Source organism: Oreochromis aureus, linkage group 3 (assembly GCF_013358895.1).
Source record: "Oreochromis aureus strain Israel breed Guangdong linkage group 3, ZZ_aureus, whole genome shotgun sequence".
Classification (NCBI taxonomy): Eukaryota; Metazoa; Chordata; class Actinopteri; order Cichliformes; family Cichlidae; genus Oreochromis; species Oreochromis aureus.
The window spans coordinates 27,976,060-27,999,584 of NC_052944.1; the positions used below are offsets into that span (position 1 = coordinate 27,976,060).

At 43.5% G+C, this 23,525-nt stretch overlaps 1 protein-coding gene across 1 annotated transcript in view; it reads right to left on the reverse strand.

Annotated features, from left to right (window-relative positions):
• Positions 1 to 4,594: 4,594 nt before the first annotated feature.
• The window catches only part of LOC116326990 (Fc receptor-like protein 5), a 31,132-nt gene continuing 12,201 nt past the window's right edge, over positions 4,595 to 23,525 (reverse strand). Inside the window, exons 5-16 of the mRNA XM_039609818.1 lie at positions 9,069 to 9,341; positions 8,230 to 8,493; positions 7,456 to 7,746; positions 7,065 to 7,346; positions 6,563 to 6,862; positions 6,178 to 6,438; positions 5,679 to 5,927; positions 5,386 to 5,493; positions 5,213 to 5,281; positions 5,003 to 5,053; positions 4,840 to 4,905; positions 4,595 to 4,708 (exon numbers count right to left, since the gene is read on the reverse strand). Coding sequence (XP_039465752.1) covers positions 4,635 to 4,708; positions 4,840 to 4,905; positions 5,003 to 5,053; positions 5,213 to 5,281; positions 5,386 to 5,493; positions 5,679 to 5,927; positions 6,178 to 6,438; positions 6,563 to 6,862; positions 7,065 to 7,346; positions 7,456 to 7,746; positions 8,230 to 8,493; positions 9,069 to 9,341 — 2,288 coding nt within the window. The 3' untranslated portion in view covers positions 4,595 to 4,634. The remainder of the gene's footprint in view (positions 4,709 to 4,839; positions 4,906 to 5,002; positions 5,054 to 5,212; positions 5,282 to 5,385; positions 5,494 to 5,678; positions 5,928 to 6,177; positions 6,439 to 6,562; positions 6,863 to 7,064; positions 7,347 to 7,455; positions 7,747 to 8,229; positions 8,494 to 9,068; positions 9,342 to 23,525) is intronic.

Below are 23,525 nucleotides of genomic sequence, written 5' to 3' on the forward strand. Positions count from 1 at the left end.
TAGACAACGGATCCACACCCAGCTCTAGGTTTTTCAACTCTTTAGCACGTTCCTCAGGTGGAAACGCTTCCACTACTACGTCGTGGTTGGAGGCTATCTTATGTAGCCGTATGTTGGAATCAGCCAACATCTCCTTGGTTTCCTTCAGGACTCGGATGGCATTGTCATCGGTGGGGAAGGAAGCAAGACCATCGTCCACGTAAAAGTTCTTTAGAACAAACTGTTTTGCCTCTGCACTGTGGTCTTCCTGTCCTTGCAGAGATGCTCTTCTCAAGCCGTATATGGCAACAGTGGGAGAAGGGCTGTTACCGAATACGTGCACGGTCATCCTATACTCTGTGATGCGCTTGGTGGGGTCATTGTCCTCGAACCAGAGGAAATGTAGAAAGTCCCAGTGATCATGGCGGACTTTGAAGCAATAGAACATCTGTTCTATGTCTGCTGCCACTGCTACAGGTTCCTTGCGGAAGCGGATGAGGACTCCTAAAAGTGAATTATTCAAGTCAGGGCCACTCAGCAGGATGTCATTCAGGGAGACACCATCATGCTTAGCGCTGGAGTCGAACACTGCCCGTACCTGACCTGGTTTTCGCGGATGATACACTCCGAAGATTGGCAAATACCAGCACTCTTGTTCACCAGTGGGTGGTGGTACTGGTTCAGCATGACCTGCCTCAAAGATCTTCTGCATGAAGGCAATCATGTGTTCTTTCATATCTGGCTTCTTTTCCAGCATGTGCCATAATGTCAAAAGACACTTAACTGCTTGGGCTCGGTTGTTAGGGAGTTTGCGCCTTGGTTGCCTGAAGGGTAGTGGTGCCACCCAACTATTCGAGTCGTCCATGAAGACCTTGTTGTCCATTATTTCCAGAAAGACTTTGTCTTCCATAGACATAGCAGGCTTGTTGTCGTGTGGCGTTTGCTGGAAGACCCCTTTACCAAGGCTATCTTTCCCATCAAACAGGATTTCGGATGCGTTAGCTCCTGGAAACTGACGATGCTGCTCTGGAGGGTCAAGCTTCTCCTTGATGTGTAGACTATTAGTGCAAGGGTCGAACAGAGATGTATGACCGTTACTCAGCACGTTGCACCGATAGATGTTTACAAACTCTGGTTTGTGGGCTCTTCCGAGACAAACCTCTCCCACAATCACCCATTCCAAGTCGAGACGCTGGGCGTAGGGGGCACCGTGGGGCCCATTGCATCGCTCTCAAACCTTGTGTGTCTGTGGAACATCTCGACCGAGCAAGATCAGGATGCTTGCTGATGGATCTATAGCCGGGATTTTATCCACAACCCGCTTGAAATGTGGATAATGTCTGGCAATCTCAGGTGTGGGGATTTCGGACTTATCATCAGGGAGCATGTCACATTCGATTAAGGTGGGGAGTGGAATGTGAGTCTTACCATCTAATGACTCCATGATGAAATTGTTAGCTCGGCGCCCTGTTGTTTCAATAACTCCTGAGCAGGTCTTCAAGGTGTATGCTGCCGTGCCCTCAGTAACTCCAAAGAGCTCAAAAAACTCTGTTCTTGCCAAGGACTTATTGCTCTGCTCGTTGAGAACAACGTACGCCTTAACAACTTTCTCCCTCTGGCCGGCTGGATAAACTCTGACAAGAAAGATTTTGGAGCACGACCTTGTTCTAACGCTAGTCCCACGAATGTCTGTGCATTTTGCTGTGACAGCTTGAGGAACTTCTTCTCCTTGCTCCCCGCCTTGCTCTCTTGTGGTTACAGAAGTCTCTGTTATCCAGGGTGCCGGCCCTGGATGTAACACAGTAGGGTGGTTCTCACTCTTGCACTCTCTGCACTGAACATTTTTGTGGCAGTCTTTCACTAGATGAGTGAATGAAGCGCAGCATTTAAAGCAAATATTATTCTCTTTAAGATAAGCTTTGCTTTCATCCAAAGATTTACTCCTAAACTCACGACAGTTTCTGAGGGGGTGTGGTTTGTTGTGGAGTGGGCATTGTTCATCTGGTTCGGCCCTCCTCTTCCCTGAGGGGCTGGCTTGCATGCTTTTAGAGTTTGAGAAGACTTCTGACTTTTTGACAGAAATGGGTATTTTCATGTTTGATTTGAAGGAGTGTTCTGGCTTCCCTGTCCTCCAACCACCTGTGAGAGGGGCAAAGCTTGGATCATTGAGTGTTTTGGCCTGATCACAAACAAACTTTGCGAAGAAGGAGAACGGTGGGTAAGACGCTTGATGATTTTCTTTGGAACGAGATGCTAGAGAGACCCACTTGTCATGCAGGGAGTATGGCAACTTTTGGACGATTGGAGTGATGCCCCGAGATGTGTCCAGGTAACTGAGGCCTGGTAGGAACCCATCAGCTCTGGCAGCTTCAAGCTCTAAAAGAATGTCTCCCAGCTCTTTCAGCTTTTGATTTTCTCGATTTGAGATTCTTGGAAAATCATCCACTTTCTTCAGGAGAGCCTCTTCAATTGCTTCCGGTGATCCATAGCAGTCTTCCAACCTTTGCCATACCATTCTTACACCTGCAACTGCATCATGTATGTGGACCGCTCGTATCCTCTCAGCATGCTCTGATGACTTTGGTCCCAGCCATATACATAGCAGATCAAGCTCCTCTCTCTACGTCAGTTTTAAGTCCTCTGTAGAACTGTGGAAGGATTGCTTCCAGGCCCAATAATTTTCTGGCTGATCGTCGAACCTTAACAGCCCAGAGCTTATCATCTCAATCAAGAGAGACTTGATTTAGTTCATATGCTCTTTGCTTTTGGTGAAACTTCACTGTTTTCTTGGAAACAGCGATGCGACAAGTATGATCGGAGTGGTTATAAAGTGCTGTTGAAAATCAATTCCTATTCTTGTTGCTGTATGATAATCAAACTTTATAAACGTGCGTTGAACTTCTAACCACATAATTTTGACTCACACTTGCCAAAGACTTTTAAATATGTCCATTATACAACCTGCAGGTGGCATAAAGTGAGGAAATGATGTGCATTTCACTTCATGTTAGTCATTACTAATATGTATGGAGTGTCAAGAGTGCCAACATTAAATAAATGCATCATTCAAAAAGTTAATTAAGTTTGTCATTAATTAATTAAAAATATCAGTTAATTTTATTTAAAAAATATTTCAATATATTTCAATATTTAATAAAAATAATTAGAAACTGTCTTTACAACTCAGACGGTAACATTGATCGGTTACCCTGCACAGTGAGTCAAGACAGGTCAACAACATTTTTAAAAAATGAATCATAGTTCTCTGTGAGTTTTTTATTTCTTTTTAATGATTTTAAAAAGTTTGCCATTTCTTCATAAAATCAGCATGATGGATCTAATAACTATCGTTTACCTTGACTGAGTTGTGTAATAGCTGGTTTTCCTTCTTCATTATCTGACAGTATTTTTATTTACTCAAGTGATGTGAGTGAAGTATTCTCTGTGTACACCAAATGCAACTTATTTGTGAAGTTTAAAGGAGGTTTGATGTCTAATGGAATGCAAGTAGTAACCCTGTTCTAATGCTTTATCATCTGCCTTGTAGTCCTGTGTCCTTCATTTTCACAGAATACATTGCATTTTTGCGAGAAATGCATCCTTAAAAAATGCACGAAGAAAGAAAAGAAGAAAACAGTCAGCATGAAGCGAGCAGATCCTGATTTTACTAAACCAAAAAAGGAAGAAACTGAGATTCTGGGTTCATGATGTGACCACGCCTGAGGTGGCAGAGAAATCATTTCAGAGAGCCAGCGGTGAGCCGTTCTGTGACACGGTGAACAATGTAAGAGTGTTGAATTATTGTACTGAATCATTCACAAACACTTAAAATAGAAACACTGATACAAGCTTTGCATTTAACGGTCATTAATAACTTTCACAAAGTGGAAAAACAAACTTGCATGAAAGTTTGAAAGAAAATATTTCCATACTGTTTATTTATATTTAAACATTACACTGAAACAACAATAAGCTAGCAGAGCCCAATTTTTAACAATAAATTTTAGATGTTTAGCAGTAATGTGATACCTCAGTACACACTAGAAAGCCTTTTAGTATGGATGTTATTAGTATGAATGCAATAAGAGAGAAAGTCCAAAAAATGCCTTCAGTTCACTAATAATTTTACAATAACAGAAACACTTAAACAGATGTTAAGAGGTCAAGTCACAATCATTGCTTTATATTCAGAATCTTCTCCTGTTCACTCAAAGTGACTTTAAATACAAAAAATAAAAACAGCTAAAGGGCTGCTGTTAAAATTTCAATAAGGAGCCATCATTTGAAAGAAATAAACATATTATTGGTGATTAGACCCCGATGGCCCATCACAGCAGAACAGAACAGGACTTCCTGGAGTCTAGACGCTGGTGGTGGAGATGAAGATGGAGGCTTGGATGGAGCCTGACTAACATGGGTGAGGCGGAGATGGAGGTGGGTTGCACGAGGTCAAATGTAAGGGAGAATGACACATGAGCAGTGAGTAAAGACTGTGGAATGAAAGCTGATTGGGCTGAACAGACTGGCAGAAAGATGATTGGACAAGACCAGTGATGTCACATTGAGCTTGACAGCATGAGAAAGTGGAAGTGATGTGAAGCAGACACATGTGATTACAGATCTTCCTGTTTGAACTTACAAGCTTCTGTTTAGCTTCATGTTAGAGCTGAGGCTGAATTTGGATTGACATTATTGTAGTCAGAGCTCTCCTCTGGGTCACCACGTTGCCCTGTTGAGGTGATCAAATTAAAGCATTTCAAAACAAACTCCCTCTGTTTTGTCCACAAATGCATTTATTATCAGTGAGAATAATTACCAATGTATATTTTGCATTTCAAATCTCACATTTTGTGCACTCACTTGTCTTGTTAATGACTTTGAGCTGAATCACAGATGTGACATTGGTGTAATCACCTTCTGCTGGACCTGAAATAATAATCTTATTAACTTTAATTTTGAACACAGTTGTTGTATAATCATCCAGATTTCACAAGCTCTATATTAATGAAAGTGTATACTTTACCATTTTCAGTGTTTTCACATCTTCTGACTGTCTCATAGACACAACGATCACCTGCAGGTCAGAGAAAATCAGTCACCTCATGTCTGTGATACTAATTTAAACACAAATATTCTTGCAAAAGATATTTATATTACAAGCTGCAGCAAATGTAATAAGTACTGTCTTGTTGCGAATGGCATCACAATTTTTGAAACTACATGAAAAACTAACCATGAAGAAGAGAGGAGTACACTTGCTGCTGATCTTCAGCCTGATTGAGCGTCTGCTCATTAGCAGCACCTTTATTAAAAATGTAAAATGCTTTTGCTTTTAAATAAACATCATGATGCATTTGTGTCTTTGAATGATAAAGAGTTTGTAGTAAGTAAAGGAAAATTTCTCACTGTTGGTTCTTCTGCAGCGATACAACAAGAGCAGGAGAATAATAATGAGAGAGACTCCACAAACCAGTCCAACAATCAACCACACAGGAGATGAAGAGCTGTCAGCTCCTGACACAGTTACATCAAACATTAATTAATTATTGATAAATTATAATTATATTTTATATACTTTTATAAATGATCTTACAAAATTCACCCAGGTGACTTCAGGGCTTAAATCAGACAACTTAATGTTCCTTCTCAGTCCTCAAACTGGTTTAGAAAAAAGCATCAGATGTTTTGATCCTGCTCACCTTTAACTGACATCCAGCTCTGTGCTGACTCTCTTCCTGAGTACTGACACTTGTAGAAACCTTCATCAGACTTTGACACTGCAGAGATCTTCAGCTCCCCTCGGGGATCATTTTGAATAAGTTTGTCATTGTGATAGAAAAACACATTGGAAAGTATTTTTTGTGTTCTCAAACTGCAGCTCAGACTAACAGAAGCTCCCTCAGTCACAGGATGAACAGGACTCACCAGGATAGGACCATTACCATCATCTGTGACACAATCACACACAATTGTTTCAGTCACATCAGCTGGTGCACACTCTTAGAAAAATCTTATACATAATAACAAGAACTGATTGTACAAATGCTTTTAATCATGAAGATCTGATCTTATATTTTAAAACTACCATATGTGTCCTGTTTCTTTACATATAATTACACACATACAGCAAAGCTGGGACAAATGTTCATGTGATGTCTAAATCATTCAAATCCAAGAAGTAAATGTATAATAACATACTCTGTACAGTGATGTTGACTGCACTGCTGAACTCTCCTGATCCAGACTCACACCAGTACACTGCAGTATCTGACTTTGATGTGTTGATGTTACATGTGGATCCAGTCATTCTCCTACAGTCAGAGTACAGTCGGCCGTCCTCAGAGAACTTCCTCACTCTCCACTCAGTGAAGTTTCCCTCACAGGTCAGTGAGACAGAGTCAGAGGTGAAGTGTTGCACTCTGTCAGGACTCACTGTGAGAGATGTTGCTGAATGAACATCTGGAAACAACAAGCAGTGAAGAGACAAAGCTCACAGATGTTAGCATTCAAAATATGAAACAGATTTTAATAAGGTCAGTGTTACTGAAAACTTTATTGAAAGGACAGAAAGAATCAAACTGACCTGCAGACCAGACAAACTTTGGTTGACTGTGATCAGTGTGATACTCTGGGTCTCCTCTTCCAGCTCTGCACACATATCCTGCTGTGTGTGTCTGTCCATGAATGATGTAGGAGTCCTGTGCAGTCCCACTGCCATCAGGTAGCAGCTCATAACTGGAGGATTTCTCTGATAGATCAGGAACAGCTTTATACCAGTAGAAGCTCCATCCTGCAGACGGATGTTCAACCTCACAGTTCAGAGTTACTGAGGCTCCAGGACTCAGCCATGATGGAGACACAGTGAGGACAGGACGGGGTTTATCTGTTCAACAAAGATTTTCTCTCAGTGTTTCGTCTCTTAACTCTGAATTCAATGTCACTAAAATGTTGACTCACAAATATTTATGATGAACTTTAAGAGTGAGACTATCTAAACATGTCAAATATCTCAACATGTACTAATAAAAACACATTTTTACAAACTGTTTCTATTTCCAGGTTAAATGAACTATGACTCTACTTACTGTCAGAAACTGTCAGTGTGACTGAATCACTCCACTCTGTTGTTTTATGCTGTGAACTTTTCATTCTGCCCTTACAGCGATAGTTTCCACTGTTGGATGATGAAGCAGATCTAATCCTGTATTCATTTTGATTTGGAGCTTTTATCCTGCTGTTTGTTTCCCACTCATAATCCCACTCAGTGTCTCCTCCATGGATCTCACATCTGACAGTGATCGTCTCTCCTCTGTATATCTCAGACCAGTTTGGATACAGAGTCACAACAGGCCTGTTTGAGACTGTTAATGTTCAAGAAAGTACAATAAAAACACGTGAATGTCAAAAATGTTAAAGCCTTTTGTTCTTCATCTTCCTCCTTAATCAGGAGTTTATCTGACTTTATGTTAAACTCACCAGTTTTCCCAATCCTGACTGACTGGCTGTCCTCTGTGTAGTAAACTGGGTTTCCTCTTCCTCCTCTGCACCTGTAGAGTCCTTCCTGTGAGACACTGATTTGTCCATTTGAGTGGAAAACTGCATCTTGTGTGGTCAGGGCTTCAGAGGATTTCTCAGCTCTGTACCAGTAGTATTTCCATCCAGATGATGATGATGATGATGATGATGGGTTCACAGAGCAGGTCAGGGTCACACTGCCCCCTACTGGAACAGCTGTGTTATCAGCTCTCAGTTTGGCCTTTGGTTTATCTGCAGTTCAGTTTAGAAAAAGAACAAAAGTCAATGACTGAATCAAACCAGGTTAAATAACTTGGTGGAAATATGGAAATAATAAATATCACATAACTTTAATGGTGAAGCTACAACAAACTGTACAACTATCACACAAATACAACACTAATCTTTCATATTTAATTTGCTGCATTTCTAAGTTAAAAACACACATGAGGAACAATCAGTGTATGTAATGTTTCTTAGTGGATGTGGTGGAGCAGCTGAGACAGATTCAGCATTTGTTCTGCATTTCATCTTTCATGTATTAGAGCTGCACAGCAGAGAAGTTACTCTCATATGTTTTGTTCTCTTCACTGTGAATAAAAAGCTGCTGTTCAGGTTTTTGTTGGTGGAATAAAAACAAAACATTTTACTGACCAACATGAAAGACAGTTATAAAGCTGTAAGAAAGAAGAAGTGATTTTTCCTTATTTAGATACTCTGGATGAAAGATCTTACATGATACAGTCAGTGTGATGATATCACTCCACTCTGTGAAGAAATAGTCCCTTCTGCCCCGGCAGCTGTATCCTCCACTGTCAGACTCAGTAACTGTGATTCTGTATTCATTGGATGTTGGAGGTGTGTTTAACTTGGCTGGTTTCCATTCATACGTCCACTGAGCTCCTTCACCTCCCTGAATCTCACATCTGACAGTGACTGTCTCACCGCTGTATATCTGAGTCCAGGATGGCTGCAGGGTCACAGTGGGCTTACTGGGAACTGTTCACAGAAAAATATCCAGTTAGAGACAAATAGAAACATAAAAATTCTGCTCTTTATAACAGCAAGAGTGAGTGAAAAACAGCTGATTCACATACACACAGTTTAAAGACTGAACAACAAAACAAAGTCATAACATAAACTTTCAAACTGTAAAACAACATTTTTACTTGTACAGTTATCATGTTTGATATTCCTGTGTTGGAATAAGTCTGCTTTACTTTCACAAAGATATGAAAATCAGTGTGGGTAAACTGAACATGGACGAGTTTAATAAAAATACAAATATAAAACTTTAGATTGTCAAAGTTTTTTTGTCTTCAATCTAGAAAAAAACATGAACAGAGCCTGCAGCCACTGGCATATGGATAGTATGCTGCTAATTTATTTTTTATAGTTGATACTAAAATGAACCAGATGGGCTCTTTCAGAGTGCACACTTTGACACAATGACACTGAAGTTCTTCTATTTTCTCATTTCTGCCTCTCCGAGTCAGAAAAAAAAACAGACAAACAGCACAGATCACATAACTTGATCTGTCTCAGTTTGGCAGAAATAAAATATTTAAACTCACCGATTTCCATAATTGTGACGTCACTGCTGTCCTCTGTGTAGTAAACTGGATCTCCTCTCCCTCCTCTGCAGTGGTACAGACCTCCTTGTGAGACACTAATAACTCTGTTTGCTTCATTTCCTCTCATGAGCTGAGTTTTAGAAGAGACTGAATCACGTCTGAACCAGTCAAACTTCCAGCCAGCAGAGCCCTCCACAGAGCAGCTCAGTGTCACACTGCCCCCTGCTGGTATGACTGAACTTTGTGCTGTCAGTGTGGCTCTGGGTTTACTTGCTGTTGATGTTACAAGAAAAAGTTAAACAGATTGTTACTTGATTTAAGAAGAAAAGTGTTACAGTAATGAAAAAAATCACTAGATAATTTAGTTACTAGAACCAAATATGAAACAATTATCCTGCAAATAATTAATACAGATTATTTGCCAACTGGAAAAATAAATACACAAAAAATTTATATGAATAGGCCAGCATCCAATAAAATGAGGCCATATTGTAGTCTGCAGTTCATTAAAGTCATTAGGTGAAAAACATAATGTGTGTGTTAGTTGTGACATCGGACTCTTTAACTAAAACCTGAAACATCTGAGGATTTAATAGAACAGATAATATAAATGAAAGATCTTCAACTCACTTGAAACTGTCAGTGTGACTGAATCACTCCACTCTGTTGTTTTATGCTGTGAACTTTTCATTCTGCCCTTACAGCGATAGTTTCCACTGTTGGATGATGAAGCAGATCTAATCCTGTATTCATTTTGATTTGGAGGTTTTATGACGCTGTTTGTTTCCCACTCATAATCCCACTCAGTGTCTCCTCCATGGATCTCACATCTGACAGTGATCGTCTCTCCTCTGTATATCTCAGACCAGTTTGGATACAGAGTCACAACAGGCCTGTTTGAGGCTGTTAATGTTCAAGAAAGTACAATAAAAACAGATGGATGAAAAAAGATTCAATTGCCATCAAATGTAGTGCATTGTGGGAAGTTACATTTAAACTCACCAGCTGAGTCAAGCCAAACTGGCTCACTGTACTCTGAGCTGTAAACTGGGTTTACTCTTTCTCCTATGCACCAGTAATGTCCTCCTTGTGAGACTCTGATTTGTCCATTTGATAGGAAAACTGCATCCTCTGGGCTTACAAGTACACCAGAATTCTCTATGTACCAGTCATATTTCCATCCAGATGATGATGAATGGTTCACAGAGCAGGTCAGGGTCACACTGCCTCCTAGTGGAACAGCTGTGTTATCAGCTCTCAGTTTGGCCTTTGGTTTATCTGCAGTTCAGTTTAGAACAAGAACAAAAGTAAATGGCTGAAATGTAATCTGCTCTGTTTTCTATTTCAATGACTGTATAATAAGCAATTATATATTTTTCATATGCAACAGTGTTTGAAATTGTCAATTTATGTACTGATCAGTAATGAGTAGATGAGACCATATAAAAGATTATTTTAATTATTATTATAATTTCATTATTTTTATTTATTTTCATAATTTTCGGTTCTTTTGACATTTTTACTGCGTAGCACAAAGGAGGGCTAAACTTTAGAAGTATTTTCTCAGATTTAGTTAAAATTGACAATATATTTTATAGGTGGGCAACACGGTGGCACAGTGGTTAGCACTGTTGCCGCACAGCAAGAAGGTCCTGAGTTCAATTCCACCATCAGGCCGGGGTCTTTCTGTGTGGAGTTTGCATGTTCTCCCCGTGTTTGTGTGGGTTCCCTCCGGGTACTCCGGCTTCCTCCCACCGTCCAAAGACATGCAGTTTGAGGGGATAGGTTAATTGGATAATCCAAATTGTGACTAGGTGTGAATGTGAGCGTGAATGGTTGTCTGTCCCTGTGTGTTGGCCCTGCGACAGACTGGCAACCTGTCCAAGGTGTACCTCGCCTCTCGCCCTATGACAGCTGGGATAGGCTCCAGCGCCCCCTGCGACCCTGGAAAGGATAAGCGGAAGCGAATGGATGGATGACAATATAGATTGATGTCCAACTTACTTAATACAGTCAGTGTCATGATATCACTCCACTTGGTTAAGAAATAGTCCCTTCTGCCCCGGCAGCTGTATCCTCCACTGTCAGACTCAGTAACTGTGAATCTGTATTCATTGGATGTTGGAGGTGTGTTTAACTTGGCTGCTCTCCATTCATACGTCCACTGAGCTCCTTCACCTCCCTGAATCTCACATCTGACAGTGACTGTCTCACCGCTGTATATCTGAGTCCAGGATGGCTGCAGGGTCACAGTGGGCTTACTAGGAACTGTTCACAGAAAAATATCCAGTTAGGAGACAGCATACAAATTTTACTGTTTATAACATGAGAGTAAAGTGACTGGAAAACAGCTGATTCACAGACATGGCGCTCTGTTGTGCAACAATCTTTAAAAAAATTCAAATATTAATTTCAGGATTTATTTAGTGCACAGAGCTTCAGCTGTTTGACCCGAGTATTTAAAATAGTATTTTGAAAATCCCTGTAGTTGAATCAGTCTTAGTTCCCTGGAGGCTGATTTTTAATATGAAATAAAAATGTCTATTTACAAGTTTTAATGTTTCCCCAGTCTGACTTTGTGATTCCGAACTTTTTTAGGTTGGATTCTTTGTTTGTTTGTGTTTGTAATTTTGTTTATTGATCTTCATTTATTCTTGAGCATGTTTGGAGCCTTTAGTTTTTCATATAAATTAGTCTTAGACTTTAATTAGTTCTCTCAGTTTTTCCTGTCTCATCCTCCTGAGTTGGTTTGCCTTTCTCATTATTGTGTCTGTTTCACTGTTTAGTGATTAATTCTCACTTCCTTTTTTATTTTGATCACTATGCCACTGTGTGTGTGTGTGTGTGTGTGTGTGTGTGTGTGTGTGTTCTTTTGGATTTTTAATCAGCCAAAATAAAAGTTTGACTTTTTCTCATTGAGTCTGTCTCAGAGTCTGCATTTAGGTTCTCATCTTTCAACATATGACGGAATGAAGAAGTTAGATGTTTTATTTTCTGCACAGCATTGAAATGTAAATAATTAAATAAAAGGATTTGTGGTGGACCACTAGAGGGCTCCACTCACACCCAGTGTCGAGGAAGTGTGTTCTTCTGTTTTGTGGCGCGATATGAGCAGTTAATGTGAGAGACTAATAAAGAAGGAGTGAGAACTGAGAGCTCTTTGTCGTTGATGCTTACCTCCACATTGGTGACCCCTGACTCGAGCATGCAACGGGCCGCAGATGACGCAGACTCCGCTATGGATGCATCAGCGGCCGCCGGTCCTCCGCCTCCTGTTGCAGCTACGTTCGCTGTGGCGCTGAAACTGCCGGACTTTTGGCTCCATGACCCCCCGTCATGGTTCGTACACGTGGAGGCTCAGTTCGCCCTTCGCGGCATCTCGGCTGACAACACGAAGTATCACCATGTGGTGGCCTCGCTCGACCCGCTGGCCACCCGTCGCGCGATGACGCTCCTCCGGGACCCACCCACCCAAGGGAAATACGCCGCCCTTAAAGAGCTGCTTCTTCGGCGCTATGCCCTCTCCGACGCTGAACGAGCCGAAAAGCTCCTCAACCTGTCAGGCTTGGGTGGCGGTACCGCGCTCGAGCTCATGGAGAACATGCTATCGTTGCTCGGGCCGGATGACGGGGGATTCCTCTTCGCCCACCTCTTCCTCCGCCAGCTACCGGCCGCCGTGGGAGCTGTCCTCGCAAACTCCCCGCTCCTGCCTGCGAAGGATTATCGCTCCCTGGCTGAAAAAGCGGATCGCATTCTCCTGGCTAGCCGCACTTTCAACGTTCACGCCCTGGCTACGGACTCGCCAGCGGCGCCTTCCACGCCTCCACCTACCTCCCCGGAGCATCCGCCCCTTGCTGACGGCGGCAGGGATTGCTACACGCCGCACCGCGAAAGAACATCTGTTTCTACCATCAGCGTTTTGGCGACAGAGCACGTCGCTGCCTGCCGCCTTGCGCTTTCACGGCCCAGGGAAACGGACCCGCCAGCGTGCCGTAGCAGCCGCGACCGCTGGCGATACAGAAAGGCTGCTCTTCATAGAGGACTCGCGCTCCGGGAGACGTTTTCTCGTGGACTCCGGCTCCCAGAAGAGCCTCCTTCCCCCTACCGCTGCCGACGGACTAGCAGCGAACTGTGGGCCGCAGCTCCTGGCAGCTAATGGCTCTCCCATCAAAACGTTTGGGGAAAGGTTGGTGACTGTTTGTTTTCATGGCCGGGATTTCCAGTGGAACTTTGTTGTTGCCGCTAGCTCTGTACCTATTTTAGGTGCTAATTTTCTGTGCGCTCATGGACTGCTTGTCGATGTTGCTAACAGATGTTTAATTGATGCTCTCTCGTTTTCTTCGCTACCCTGTTTTACTCGGGCCGCCGAACCCCTGATTCGGGCTAATGTAGTGACCTCCGGGGATGCTTTTCAGCGTTTGCTTTCGGAGTTTCCATCGCTGTCTGTCCCTGATTTCTCTGGCACGGTAACGAAGCATGGGGTTGAGCATTATATTCCCACGGTCGGGCCCCGGTGTTGTGCAGCAGCGCCGCCTCGACCCCGCGAAACTGTCCGTCGCTCGGGAAGAGTTTGCAGCCATGGAGCGCCTTGGCACTGTACAGCGTTCGAACAGTGCATGGGCCTCTCCGCTTCACATGGTGCCCAAATCGGACGGTCGGTGGCGGCCATGCGGAGATTTCCGCCGTTTAAATAATGCCACGGAGAATGACCGTTACCCCATCCCCCACATTCAGGATTTTTCTGCCAATCTCGCCGGTACGTCGATTTTTTCTAAAATTGACTTGGTGCGGGGGTATCACCAAGTTCCCGTGCGCGCCGAAGACGTTCCTAAGACCGCTGTCTTCGGCTTGTTCGAGTTTTTGCGCATGCCGTTTGGCCTGAAAGGTGCCGCCCAGACCTTTCAGCGGCTGATGGACTCAGTTTTGCGTGGGCTGCCGTTCGTTTTTGTTTATCTGGACGATATATTGGTGGCCAGCTGCTCAGCGAGCCAGCACGAGTCCCATCTGCGCCAGGTTTTCCAGCGTTTGGCAGCGCACGGCCTGATCATCAACCCTTCCAAGTGCCAGTTTGGTTTGCCTGTTCTGGATTTCCTCGGGCACCGCATTTCCGCTGAAGGTGTGGTTCCGTTGCCCGACAGAGTCCAGGCCGTTTCAGCTTTTCCGCGCCCCACGTCGGTTAAAGCGTTGCAGGAGTTCTTGGGGATGATAAATTTTTACAACCGCTTTCTCCCCAGAGCTGCCCACCTGCTACAGCCACTCTATGCTGCCTTAAAAGGTAAAACAGCCAAAGATCCGGTTGACTGGCTGCCGGAGCGCGTCCATGCGTTTTCCGCAGCCAAGTCTGCGCTGGCTGACGCCGCCCTGCTGGCACACCCGCTTCCATCGGCGGAGATCGCGTTGACCACCGACGCGTCCGACGTGGCAGTGGGTGGGGTGTTGGAACAGCGGGTTTCAGGTCTCTGGCAACCGCTCGCCTTTTTCAGTCATACGCTCCGGGATGCCGAACGCAAGTACAGTGTTTTTGACAGGGAGTTGCTGGCCCTGCACCTCGCGACACGACATTTTCGTTTTTTCCTCAAGGGTCGCAACTTTACTGCGTACGTTGACCACAAACCTTTGACGTTTTGCGATGTCCAAGGTCTCTGACCCATGGAGCGCACGCCAGCAGCGCCAGTTGGCAGCCATTTCAGAGTTTACCACAGACATTCAGCATGTGGCTGGTAAGTCCAATCACGTCGCTGACTGTCTGTCACGTGTGTTGGTTTCTCCGGTGTATGTCGGCATCGACTACGCTGCCATGGCCGCCGAGCAACGTGCTGACCCGGACATCCTGGCCCTTCAGGCAACGAAAACGGGCCTCGAGCTGGAGGACACCCCGGTGTGGGACGGCGGTCCGCACCTTCTTTGCGACGTTTCCACCGGCCGCCCCCGCCCGGTGGTTCCCCTTTCGTGGCGTCGTCGTGTTTTTGACTCGGTGCATGCCCTCTCTCATCCCGGCGTCCGGGCCTCGGTCAAGCTGGTCAGCGCCAGGTTCGTTTGGCCGGGCCTTCGCAAGACGGTGAAAGAATGGGCGGCAGTTTGTATCCCATGCCAACGCTCGAAAATCCACCGGCACACGCAGGCACCCCTCGAACCTTTCCGTATCCCCGGTAGGCGTTTCGATCACGTTCATGTGGACCTGGTTGGTCCCTTGCCGCAGTCACAGGGTTTCACGCACCTTTTGACTGGTGGTGGACCGCGACCAGGTGGCGGGGCGGTACCCTGGCGTCCATGACAGCGGCGACGGTGGCCAGAGCATTTTTGTCGACGTGGGTTTCACGTTTCGGTCCCCCTGCTGACATTACCTCGGACAGGGGCCCCCAGTTTGTTTCTGAGCTTTGGTCTGCTATGGCTGACGGCCTGGGGGTCAAGGTCCACCGCACCACAGCATACCACCCGCAAGCTAATGGGATGTGCGAACGGTTTCACCGGTCTCTTAAGGCTGCGCTCCGGGCTTCCTTAACAGGTGGCGACTGGGTCGACCGTCTTCCATGGGTTTTGCTGGGATTGCGTAGCGCGGTTAAAGAAGACCTCGGGGTTTCCCCGGCTGAACTGGTCCTCGGCCTGCCCCTCCGGGTCCCCGGGGAATTCTTGCCTGAGAGCCCTCCCCCATGTTTTGATACCTCTTTGTTGCCTTTTCGCCCCCCACGAGACTCATTTCCTGTTCCTGGTCCTGTGCACCACTGCCTGCCTGACACTTTTGTTCCAAGTTCGTTGGACTCTGCTCGTTTCGTTTTCGTCAGGCACGATGCCCATAGGACTCCGCTGCGTCCCCCATATGACGGGCCATACAGGGTTCTTAAACCAGGCAACAAACATTTCATTTTGGACTTTGGCGGTCGGCACGAGGTTGTCTCTGTTGACAGACTTAAGCCTGCACATGTTCTGCATGAGGATCAGGTGGTCCCGGCCCAGGCCCCTCGCCGCGGCCGCCCACCTGCCACCGGGCTGATGGATTCTGTTTTTTCCCCCAGGAGCGACCCACAATCAACGGAGTCCGAGTCGTCTGCAGCTTTTTCTGACCGCCAGTGCCAGCCTCGCTTCCGGGCTGGGTTGCCCTCTGTCAGTTCCCCACCCCGGTTCAGCCGTTCCGGCCGCTTGCTTAAGCCCCGGGTCCTGGACTAGTTCTGCTGGGTGTTCGGGGGGGGCATGTGTGGTGGACCACTAGAGGGCTCCACTCACACCCAGTGTTGAGGAAGTGTGTTCTTCTGTTTTGTGGCGCGATATGAGCAGTTAATGTGAGAGACTAATAAAGAAGGAGTGAGAACTGAGAGCTCTTTGTCGTTGATGCTTACCTCCACAGATTCTTCATTTATGGAAAAAAGATGAGGTCACGTCATTTATTTTTTTTCACATTTACTATTGTTTCAAAATGAATTTTCTCACCAGTTTCATGAATGATGACTGGGTCACTGTCTTTAACACGTCCTCTGCAGGTGTAGAAGCCAGCTTCAGAGGTCACAAGTACTCTGTCTGATTCACCAGCTACTGTGGTCTTCTCAGAGGTTTTAGAGGTTTGTCTGAACCACTCATATTCTAAGTCAGCAAAGTGATTCACATCGCAGGTCAGTGTCACACTGCCCCCTGCTGGCATGATTTCGGTGTTTGCTTTCACAGTAGCCTTCACTTTCTCTCCTGTAATTCAAAGATCAAAAGTATAAAATTGTTGCCCGAAGGTTTGATGCAAACTTAAATAATGTGAATCATTCAATTCCATACACTGAACCTGTACAGAGACTATGGAGTGACGTGTTAGACAGCTTCTAATCAAAACACCAAATGTGGGTATGAAGGTAACAAACTCTATGCTGAGCTCAGAGCAGCATATTTCATATTTCATGTTGGTCTTTCCTTTAATCTTTCATTTGTCATCTATGTGTACAGAGACAGAGATTAATAATTACTGATTATTGAATGTTTTTTAAAATTAACTTAAATTTAACTATTATTACATTACTGTACAGGGAGCCGGAGAAATATAGTCTCCCTTTGGTAAATACAAATTAAGAACAATACATATGGTATAAATGGTAAGAGGAAACAATTTCTCACCTTCAGCATTTCCATGGATGATCAGGCTGAGTGCTAAAACAATGAATTCAATCACATCAGATATTAGACAACTGACAATCAGAAGGTGCAGAACAATCTTTGATCTCACAGAAGAAGTTACAAATTCCAGGCACAGTAAGAAATTCAAGTTTGGGATATTTCTTGATCTGCAAAAAGCATTTGACATAATTAACCATGAAATATTAGTACACATAAATACACTGGAAAGGCTTAGGATAAGGGGGTAGTCCTAAATGGGGTTAAATCCATTTAAATAACAGGCAACAATTTGTAAAGATGGGAGAACATAAATTAGAAGGTTTACACATTGTGTGTGGTGTACCCCACGTTGGGCCACTTCTTTTGTTGAACATTTGTTTTATTTGCTGATGACACACATATCTTGTGGCCTGTTGTAAATTTGCAGTAACCTTTGACTAATTATATAATTGATGAACACTGATTAGTAAATTATTAAATATTATTAAGGGCAGTAGTCTCAAGTAAGTGTAAAGTGTTCTGTGTCTAGTCTCTGTGCCCGCCCTGGTCCCACATCTCTGTGTTCCTTTCTGTTAACATGTCTGTGATGTCTTGGTGTTAGGCCCGTGTCTGTGTGTGCATGTCGTATTTCCTATGTTACTTTGATAGTCTCATGTGCCGTGTTTTGCCTCTCTCATCTCGTTCTGCTTAATTTGTCCCAGCTGTGTTTTCCTCTTGGCTCCCGTACCCTGATTGCCCCGCTGTGTATTTTAGTCCCTTGTCATTACTTGTTGTTGTGTCGTTAACGTTTGTTCACACCATTACTCCTGCCTGTGTGTTTAGTTCACAGAGTCACTCCTAGGTTGTCCAGTTCAGTTTATATTTCCTACAACCAGCAATAAAATGGAGGTTTTTTTTAGTTGACTTTTGCCTCAGTGATTCTGCATATTGGGTCCTTTTCCTGGCTGGAAACATGAAAAAAAAAAAAAACTAGATAGATAGATACACTGTAATTGTCACCCGTGAGAAACATTTTCCTTCATCACTGCCATTCAAACAGTAAAGGTGTGTATTGTACTCACAGAATAACCCCAGCAAACAGAGCAAAAAGGGCCCCATCTTCACGTCCAGCCCTGCACGCTGATCTGCATCTAATCTCGAAATGTTCGACTTTGCATTGATAATAAATGCAGAACAAAGAAAAGCTGCACTTAATGTAAATAAGACCAGAGGTTTTATTCAGCTCCTCCTTCTATCACCTCTCTGTTTCCTTCCCTTTTACACCAACCTCAAGCCCTGCTGTAGCTTTGACCACAGCAGTCGTTTGACGTGTTCACATTTCCTGTCCACTGCAAAAATTTAACCTGCTGACGCCTAGCATATCATATTTGGCACATACAGTTTTTTGTAAGTGTTTGAGACTACATTATCAATTTTTCTTGATGCATGATCAATTATCCCACTAAGGAAATCCCCAAAAGTTGATTGTGTTCATCTGGACGTAGCATAGACCAGATGAACACAATCAACTTTTCGGGATCATCAATATCAACTTACTTGAATCATTGTACTTCAAATAAGTTTTAGTTCTTAACAGATCTTCTTGTCTCTATTTCAGTGGTAAAATTTGTCTAACTTCATCAGAGCTCATAGGCATCTGATTTTCTCCTTTGGAGTCTGTATTCTCTGTAAAGAATTTTTAATTAGTTTGTTTTTTGTTTTGATTGTTTATCAGAGGATCTATGTTGAAATTCTTCTTTCAGCCTGCATACAAACATGTTTATGCATTTTAGCTCAAATATTCCCATGCAGTTCTATAATTAAAAGGCTCCTCTGACCTCAGAATAGATCTGTGAATGTTCTCACCCTGTGGTGCGATTATAATTTTAAGTCTGGCCCCAGAAAAAGGAAATGACTCACTGTGCGGTTGAGCTGAAGGTAAAGACCTGTATGTTTCACAAACTAAAATATCAAAACATTTAAATTTCCATCACCCCTGACTCTCTGATCTTTTGCCCTACTTCCTGACTTCAGTCAGGAATGACAGTGTGGCCTGGGCAGGTGTGATTGGGACACATTAGGCTAAAGGTTGAGGCTTCATTCTGTAATTTTACTGTCAGATCTGTAACCATATTTTCTGGACACTCTGGTAAAGACAGAACACTTCTCTACAGCCTGGCAGGTTCTTAAAGATTACTAAGTCATCACTTATCCCATGTAAACTAACACCCATTTGGAACAATCCAGATATTTATCAGAGAACAAATACAATGAAAAAGTAAGTTTTTCATTGTGGCATAAGAAAAGGATAAAAAAAATCTAGAACATGTTATACAAGATGGAAATTGTATTTCATTTGCAGAACTTACGACTCATCTGCACACTTCAGTCTATTCTTTGTGGTGGAGGCAGTGGGTGCTGCCCTGGACTCAGCGGTGCTCAGAGTATGAACTGAGATGACAAATTAAAAAGGCATGAACATTTTTTTGTATCGAAAAAATATCGAACCGTGACACCAAAGTATCGAACCGAACCGTGAATTTCGTGTATCGTTGCACCCCTAATGAATATATATATATATATATATATATATATATATATATATATATATATATATATATATATATTTTAGTGCTGCGTCATTCCCACAAGCACTCTATTTTTAATTTGCTTTCACAGAGTGTCATGCATACTTAAATGTAGCAGGGATAATTACTGCCGTTATTCCAGTATGGGTAAAAAGAACAAAACAAGACATCTGCTAAACTGAGGGATTCAGGGTGAAACTACAGGCTATGTTTCCTCTTTTCTAGGTGGTCCAGTCAGAAATCATGAGGCCTCTCAGTGATAAAAATCAGCCTGCGGGAGAATAGATGGTGAATACTAAATGTAGTCACTGTAGGCTAACCAGAAGAACAATTATATTATTCTGTATTGTCATCTTTGTAGTTTGATCTTTTATTGTTGCTTGATATTGACTGAATAAAACATAATCAGTGTATTTCTTTGCAGGTTTGAATTTATTGCAATTTTGTTTCAGGGTTTTCTAAAATAGTTTGCTTTAAGGCAGAACAGCTTTAAAATCCTTTTTAGGGCAAATCGTTTTCGTAAAGCCCCCTATTACCAATCATTCCCCACCAACCAGCTTAACTCTAAATTAGCTTTTTATTGATTGATTGATTGATTGATTGATTGATTGATTGATTTATATGTAGTCTCCATCAGATAGGTTCATAAGACACACAAGAAATGTGGGTAAAGAGGAATGAAAAAAGCTTGATGGCAGAGAATGAAATGAGTGCTTCAGTCATGAGAAGATGCTGAGAAAAACATCTTAAAACAGCACATGAACCAGGCTTTTGTGTCTTTTTCTGAGTCAGCAAACTTCCCGCACAGCATCTGCTTAACTGTATCCTACACACAGGACACACACCTTCCTAAAAGGGAAGGTTGAGGTAGTAAAGAAAAACAAACGCTCTCATCACACAGACAGTGATGCCGCTGAACAGCCAATCGGTGGCAGGTAATCTGATGACGTCACATTTTAGTACGTTGGTGAGGAAGCCCTCTATTCTTCACCTGCAGGCTTCCTTGCCCACAACAACCCCTGCCAAATGTGGAGAAGCATCTAAGCTCTCACTAACTACAAAGAACACAGCCCGCCAACCCCTCAGTCTCAGCAGCCTCAGAGGAGCCCACACCTTCTTTGAACGATTTTGAGGTCAAGGGAAAGGGGAGGTCTCCACCTCCCCTTTCTCTTCACCCAGCTCACCCCCCTTCTCTCTCCAGGAACATGAGGTCAGGAGGAGACTGAGAGTGGTGAACCCCAGGAGAGCTGCCAGCCTCGATGGCATCCCAGGGTCTGTGGGTCTGTGGTTAAAGCCGGCACATATCAACTGGCAGGGATCCTCACCAATCAGTTCAACTCTCACTGACTAATGCCACAGTTCCCACCTGTCTAAAGTCCTCCACCATCACTTCCCATCTCCAGAAAGACTGGTATAGACAGCCTTAGTGACTACAGACCTAGAGCCTTCAAATCTGTAGTCATTTAGTGTTTTGAGCGGACAGTGCCTCAGCACATTAGAGACTGTCTACTCCACTCCCTCGACAGCCACCAGTTTGCTTACAGAGAAAATTGGTCCACCGACTGTGAATCTGTGAACCATCACCCTTCTCAGAGTGCTGCACCATCTTGAGAACAGGAAAAGCTTAGTGAGGATGCTCTTCATGGACTACAACTCAGTGTTCAACACCATAATGCCAAAAATCCTCGCCACCAAACTGGACCACCTTCAGATCTCTCTTGCCAACTGCACCTGCATCAAAGACCTCCTTTCAAACTGCCCCTCCGGTGGTTCTCCTTGGGCTCTCGCACTCTGGGGCCTCTGGATGTCTGGGGCTGGGGCTCCTCCATGCCTGCTTCATGCCCTTGGGGACAGGGCTATGGCTCCCTACACCCTCTAGCAGATCGTTACACGGAGAAACCTTTTGAATACAAGCGCGCTCCTCCACACAGGTGTGCACACAGGTGTTCTTTGTTTTTTTACCGGCGGTAGAAACCTTTTGAATACAAGCGCGCTCATCCACACAGGTGTGCGCACGGGTGTGCACACAGGTGTTCTTTGTTTTTATGTTTAATTTATCTTTAAATTTTCGAGAACAACAGCGCAACAAATACAAACAAACAAGCACACACACAAAAAAAAGAAACGAAAAGAAAAGAAAAGAACAAACAAACACAAACACAAAAAAACATGGGGAGAGTACCGAAGAGGAAGGAAAAAGCATAAGATATATATGATATATAAGAATATATCAAGGGTGGAAAAAGGACCAGGTCAGGGAGTACCCAGTTTTAGACAATTGCACTTAAGTACAGTTTTTCAGCAAGGTTGGGGTGCCCGACTCCTCCAAAGATCCTTGTTTGCCACTATGCTAGCCTAATTATTTATTGTTATAGTAATTTTTATTATTATTATTGTTACTATTATTATTAATTTATCTATTATTATTTAATATATATGCTTTTACGTATATAGTTAAGTTAATTTAAATCAATAGAAAAGTCAGCCACACGAGCGCAACCGGCACAAGAGGGCCCCCTGAAACCTATGTATCAGTCATACTTCCAAAACCATACAAAAAGTCTGATCTTGTTGGGTTAACATATTCAGTCCATTTTGACCACTGTTCATAGAACTTGTCACTTTGAATCCTCAAAGCGAATGACAGTTTTTCCATGTTGTAGATTTCGTTGATTATATTGAGTCCTCCTGTGATGGTGGCTTGACCTTTAACCATTTCCTTGTAATTTCCTTTTTGCTAGCAATCAAAAGAACTGCCAACAATCTTATATCAGACTTCTTCCAATTTTGTGTATTTACATCTCCCAAATATATACACTGAACTGAACAGGGAATGTTAACTCCAAAAATGTAATTCATATAATTACAAATACAGGGCCAAAATGAGCTTAATACATTACATTCCCAGAAAATATGATAATGACTGACCCTAGAGGTTCCACAAAGCCTCCAATATGAATCACCACTTCCCTGGTGCCTTTTTTTGAATTGGTGTAATAAAGTATCTCATTATGTTTCTTCATCCAAACTCTCGCCATGAATTGGAGACTGTTGTGGTCCACTGCAGTTGACACATTTTTGCCCAATTTTCACTAGGAATAAGTACATTGCCTTCTGTCTCCGACCTTCTCTTAATGTATTCTAAGTTGATCTCTTTGCCATGTTAGATTGATTTATATATTTTCGATACCATGTGACTCAGAGAATGGTATTTTGCTAGCGTGGAAAAAGTTTCCACTAAACCCAATTCACTGTTTTCTATTATAATTTTAATGTTTTGATCAAAGTGATTTTACAGGCGGGCAACACGGTGGCACGGTGGTTAGCACTATTGCCGCACAGCAAGAAGGTCCTGAGTTCAATTCCACCATCAGGCCGGGGTCTTTCTGTGTGGAGTTTGCATGTTCTCCCCGTGTTTGCGTGGGTTCACTCCGGGCACTCCGGCTTCCTCATACCGTCCAAAGACATGCAGTTTGTGGGGATAGGTTAATTGATTAGTCTAAATTGCCCATAGGTGTAAATGTGAGCGCGAGTGGTTGTCTGTCTGTCTCTCTGTGTTAGCCCTGCGACAGACTGGCAACCTGACCAGGGTGTACCCTGCCTCTTGCTCTATGACAGCTGGGATAGGCTCCACCCCCCCCCCCCCCCGACACTGAAAAGGACAAGCGGAAGTGAATGGATGGATGAAAGTCCCCCACACTCCCCCACGGAAGGGTTGTAACCTTATTACAACCCTTCTGTTCCCAGTCATAGGGGTCCTTAGTAGGCGTAACAGTGTTATGGAGCTTAACAGTGAAAT